Below are 5307 nucleotides of genomic sequence, written 5' to 3'. Positions count from 1 at the left end.
ATGCAATCCCTCTTTATTTTTTATAAATACAATTTTGTCCCTTGTACAAATAAATAGCAAATTAATATCGTAGTCATTTTGAGACTTTGTTGGGCTGCCTTTCAATCTCGCGAATGCCACTATCACCACATTTGAAGTGTGCCGTTTTATTTAATGAAATGTTATCTATACTACAAAGCATTGTATTATTAAATTTTATTATTAGATAGCATATGAACGGATTTGATTTTTATATTACTAGAAGATCCCATATCAGGTACAAATTAATAATCATTAAAATATATTTAACTCATTTATATTTTAGTACTATATACAAATACTAAATGATAAACAAAATTTGTGATATTTAAAAAAAAAAAAAAATCAATACAAGTTGATCTTCATAAATTATTGAAATTAATGAAATTTTATAATATTTAATATTAGGAAATTAGCCCATGTTTATTAGTGTAGGGATAATATAGTAAAATTAGTAATAAAAGTGCTTTAAGCAATATTATTACCAAATGATTTTAAAAGTGATTCAAGTATAAAAAATGATTTATAAAATGTGTCACCAAATGCATAAGTGCATTTTAGTGACAACTTTATTACTAAAAGTCGTTATAACAATTCCAAACAGGTTCTAAGTTATAGTTAGGTGTGTTTAACCCAAACTTGAGATATGTGAGTGTAATTTTACCTATTTTTACTTCTCTTTTAAATATATTATTATATTATTGTTGAAAAAGTTAAGTTTTAAGATTGAAATTTATTTAAAATATATGAAGAGTATTGAATAGGTATTAAAAATTATTATTTTTATATTTAAAAAGTATTGGACATATAATATTCAAAGAATATGATAATATTACATCGCCATTGCAGGAGAATAAGTGATTCTCAGCTTACTAGCCAGGCATGGACCCAAATCTTGTTATTTTTTAGTGGAAAAATCTGCCACTGCATAGGCTTTTCCAAGTCCTCCGATCGACAGTCTTCACTCCATTGGCCCACTCTTCACGCGTTAACAACTCTCTCCCCCACCATGTATCAATCCGCAATTAATGTGGCCGCAAACGTTGATGGCTTCAGTACCATTTAGGGTTTTTTTTTATTTTTTATTTTTTATTTTTTATTATTTTTAATCTAACAATGTATGGTGGCAAAGTAAAAATTCAAGTCCCGTTCTATTAGTGTTTATGGAGTATAGAAATGTTTCTAAAAAAAAGGCAAAACTTTGTTGCTTTGGGTAAGAGTATTATGAACTATACTAACAAAACAATAAAAACAAAAATAAAACAAGAAATTATAAAATGACCTTTTTAACTTTGTTATTTTATTTTTCAAACATACAACACTTTATAACTTCATTAATATTTGGAACTATAAAATTGATCTATAAAAGTAATGAAAAATATTGATCATGATTATGAATAGTAAATTTATTACTTTTTCAGATTGAGGCAAAAGCACAAAATAACCATGATTATCAAACAGTTCCTTAATATATATGGAACTCTCTTCAACCAATTATAGTTTCTGAAGAATTATTTGAAAATCAAAGCAACACTTCGATTAATGGAAAAATATTTGGTCAGAATGAGAGTGATCTTCTGAATTTTAATTAACAAAACCTTAATTTTAATAACAACCTCAAGTATTAATAGGCCAAAACAAAGGAGGACAAGAATATATGAAATTATATGTAAAGATTTACATCGGAAATAGTTAAATATTAGGAAGGAGAAACTGTGAAAACAAACTAATGATATATATTTTTTTCAAATTCAAGGTATATAAGTAAGGACCTAAACCTGAAGTTTAATTTTGACCAAGTCAAATCTTCATGTGACCAAGTCAAAGTTTGTATTTACCGTAAATCATACTCTTATGTGACCACTACTTAAATGGCGCTAATGCACCCACTTCAATGCATCCCACCAAACCCTTTTTGTTTAAAACCCAACTTTTGAAATCTTTAATTCCATTCACATCTCTCCATTTTGTTGTGTCTTTCTGGGTTATAGTAAGTAATGAAGAACACCAGTAGGTCGACAATTCTACATTTTAACAACCTAGTGTACCTCATCTTCCTACTCACTACTTCACTCTTCCCCATTTTCTGCAACTCTTACGACCCTACTGAAAATATCACCCTTGCCTGCGGCTCCTCTGACAACACCCCCGCCCCAGACCACCGGGAATGGGTGGCCGACATTGTTCCCAATTATCTGTCCCTGGAACAAAAACACAACTCATCAATACCCTCTTCAGCACAAATACCGTCTCCCCAAGCTAGCTTTGTTCCCTACTTGAAAGCACGCATATCTCTCTCTGCTTTCACCTACGTATTTTCGGTCACTGCCGGCCAAAAGTTCATACGCTTGCACTTCCACCCTTCTCAATACCAAAACTTCGACCCCTCCAAAGCCTTCTTCTCCGTCAAAGCCAATCAATTCATTCTTCTCAACAACTTCAGTGCCTCTCTAACAGCTGCTTCTCTCGGCCCTGACTATCTATTTAAAGAGTTCTGCATAAACATAGAAGATGAAGATCAAACATTGAACCTCACCTTCACTCCGTCTTCAACTCCATCCGATGCACACGCTTTTATCAATGGAATTGAAATTGTCTCCATGCCTACCAATCTTTATTACACCCCGGCCGAGGCTCAATATGGTATTACTTTTATCGGCCATGAGCAAACCCCAATTCGTATTGAAAACAACACTGCTCTTGAGACCGTACGCCGATTAAATGTGGGTGGATCATATATTTCACCCGCGGACGACACGGGCATGTTCCGAAGCTGGAACGATGACAGGGGCTACGTTTCAAACATAGGGGCTCTTCCAGTTAACTACAGCTTTAATCCTATCTTCTCCTCCGGAGTACCCAATTACACTGCACCCGCTCAAGTATACAAGACCGCTCGGTCCATGGGAAACAACAAAACAGAGAACCAGAATTACAATCTCACTTGGAATTTGCCCGTGGATTCTGGTTTTACATACCTGGTCAGACTACACTTTTGTGAGTTTCAAGTTGAGGTCACAAAGCAAAGTGACAGGGAATTTACTATTTTCATAGCGGATAAGACGGCCGAGCGTCAAGCCGATGTGATTGTTTGGGCTGGAAGAAATCATGTCCCGGTTTACAGAGATTATGCAGTGATGATGGTGAGTCCCGATCAGAAGAAACAGAATCTGTCTATAGCTCTGCATCCTAATCCGGACTCACAGACAGTTTACTCTGATGCCATCTTGAATGGCATAGAGGTTTTCAAAATCAGTGACTATTCCGGCAATCTCGCCGGACCCAACCCTGACCCAGTTCCAACACCGTCTACTCCACAACCAGAGAAGAAGGAAAACCCAAGAAAGACACCATTCGCAGCCGTTGTCGGCGGTGTTCTTTCTGCCGTGGTTGCGCTCTCTATTCTTGGTTTCTTGATTTACCGGCGACGGAGAAGGGTTCAGGAATCAGGTTCAAGGAAGGGAGGATGGGGCTCGATCTCCTACGTCGCAACAAAACAGGACAAAATGGGTGGGCCACTTCTACCGTCTGATCTGTGTCGCCACTTTTCTTTTTCTGAGATCAAATCCGCGACTAACGACTTTGACAGTGTTTCCATCATCGGACGTGGTGGATTTGGCGACGTATACAAAGGGTATATAGATGGTGGGGCCACCCAAGTTGCAATAAAACGGTTGAAACAGGGGTCCCAACAAGGGGCCCATGAGTTCAAGACAGAGATCGAGATGCTCTCTCAGCTCCGTCATCTTCATCTCGTGTCTCTAATTGGGTATTGCAACGATGAAAGTGAGATGATACTCGTGTATGATTACATGTCCAATGGGACCCTTCGTGATCACCTCTATGGCTCTGATAATCCCCCACTCTCGTGGAAGCAACGGCTGGAGATCTGCATAGGGGCTGCGCGTGGTCTGCATTATCTCCATGCAGGTGCGAAGCACAGGGTCATTCACCGCGACGTGAAGACAACCAATATTTTATTGGATGACAAATGGGTGGCCAAAGTTTCAGATTTCGGATTATCCAAAATAAGCTCCACTGACGTCTCCAACGCTCACATCAGCACTGTGGTAAAGGGTAGTTTCGGGTATTTGGATCCCGAATACTATCGGCGTCAACAATTGACTGAAAAATCTGACGTGTACTCTTTTGGGGTAGTGTTGTTCGAGGTATTGTGTGCTAAATCACCGGTTAATAGGACGCTGCAAAGAGATCAAGTGAGCTTAGCTGTGTGGGCTCGCAAATGTTATCAGGACGGTACACTTGATCAGATCGTTGATCCACATCTGATGGAAAAAATCGAGCCGGAGTGTTTGAAGAGATTCGCAGAGATTGCGGTGAGGTGTTTGCATGATGAGGGAATCGAACGGCCATCAATGAACGATATAGTTTGGACCCTGGAGTTTGCGTTGCAGCTGCAAGTGAGTGAGGAGGAGAGACTCAAAATTGGTGGAGATGAAGTAAAATTTAATAAGATGGATCTCAACCGTCGTTTTGGACCTGTAGGCGGTGATGATGGACACATGTCAAGCAGTAGGGTGTCCATGACGAGTGATAGTGGGACGAGTTTTACGACTGATGGGTCTGACAAAATATCTTCAGGTGCTGTGTTTTCTGAGATCATGAATCCCAATGGGCGTTGAAATGTGTGGTTAAATTATTGGTCATGGGCATTGCAATGTAAGCTAATAGCTTTCGGTTAATCTCGCTAAGTCTAGTAGTTATAGTTTGTGATGATCATATGAATTACTGGTAATGTACTGAAATATAATAGGATACTTGATAATAGTGGAATTCCAAGTTATGTTATAAATTACTATAATTTAAGGGATTTGTTGGTCTCGTTATTTAATTGTCTCTTCTTTTTGTCAAAATCATCAAAATCCTGTCAATGTGATACCGAGTTGTTCTCCTCATAGGGGAGATGAAATTGAGTCCATGTTGGCAATAATGTGATTAAGTGACAAGTCTAAGGTGGATAATTTATAGTCATATATATCTCAGAAGAGTGATGATAAACAAACGGAATAATTCAGTTCATTAATTTATACTTGCTTTAGTGCCATTTGATGGTTTAAAGGTTTTGGCTGCATGTTCTATATCAATTTGTTTTAACAAATGATGATGCAGAGGAATGGTTACGAAAGAGGGGATATATGATAACTAACCCATTAAAAGGGGCACATGAACCAGTACAATCGGCCCGAGCAAAGGGAGACAGCCCAAAGAGACCCAACTTAAACCTCTAAAGCTTAAGCCCAAAGCCTGAGCCTATCTGAAGCCCAATTA

General features: G+C 37.9%; 1 protein-coding gene across 1 annotated transcript; it reads left to right on the top strand.

Annotated features, from left to right (window-relative positions):
* Positions 1-1906: 1906 nt before the first annotated feature.
* LOC132287184 (receptor-like protein kinase FERONIA) lies at positions 1907-4865 on the top strand. Its single transcript, XM_059789716.1, has one exon. The coding sequence runs from the start codon at positions 2016-2018 to the stop codon at positions 4659-4661; it is 2646 nt and encodes an 881-aa protein (XP_059645699.1). The 5' UTR covers positions 1907-2015; the 3' UTR covers positions 4662-4865.
* The last annotated feature ends 442 nt before the right edge of the window (positions 4866-5307 follow it).

Source organism: Cornus florida, unplaced genomic scaffold (assembly GCF_030987335.1).
Source record: "Cornus florida cultivar Cherokee Brave unplaced genomic scaffold, ASM3098733v1 CherokeeBrave_3.0.0_Hap2_Chr11, whole genome shotgun sequence".
NCBI classification, from domain to species: Eukaryota; Viridiplantae; Streptophyta; class Magnoliopsida; order Cornales; family Cornaceae; genus Cornus; species Cornus florida.
This window is presented reverse-complemented; position numbering and strand designations above follow the sequence as displayed.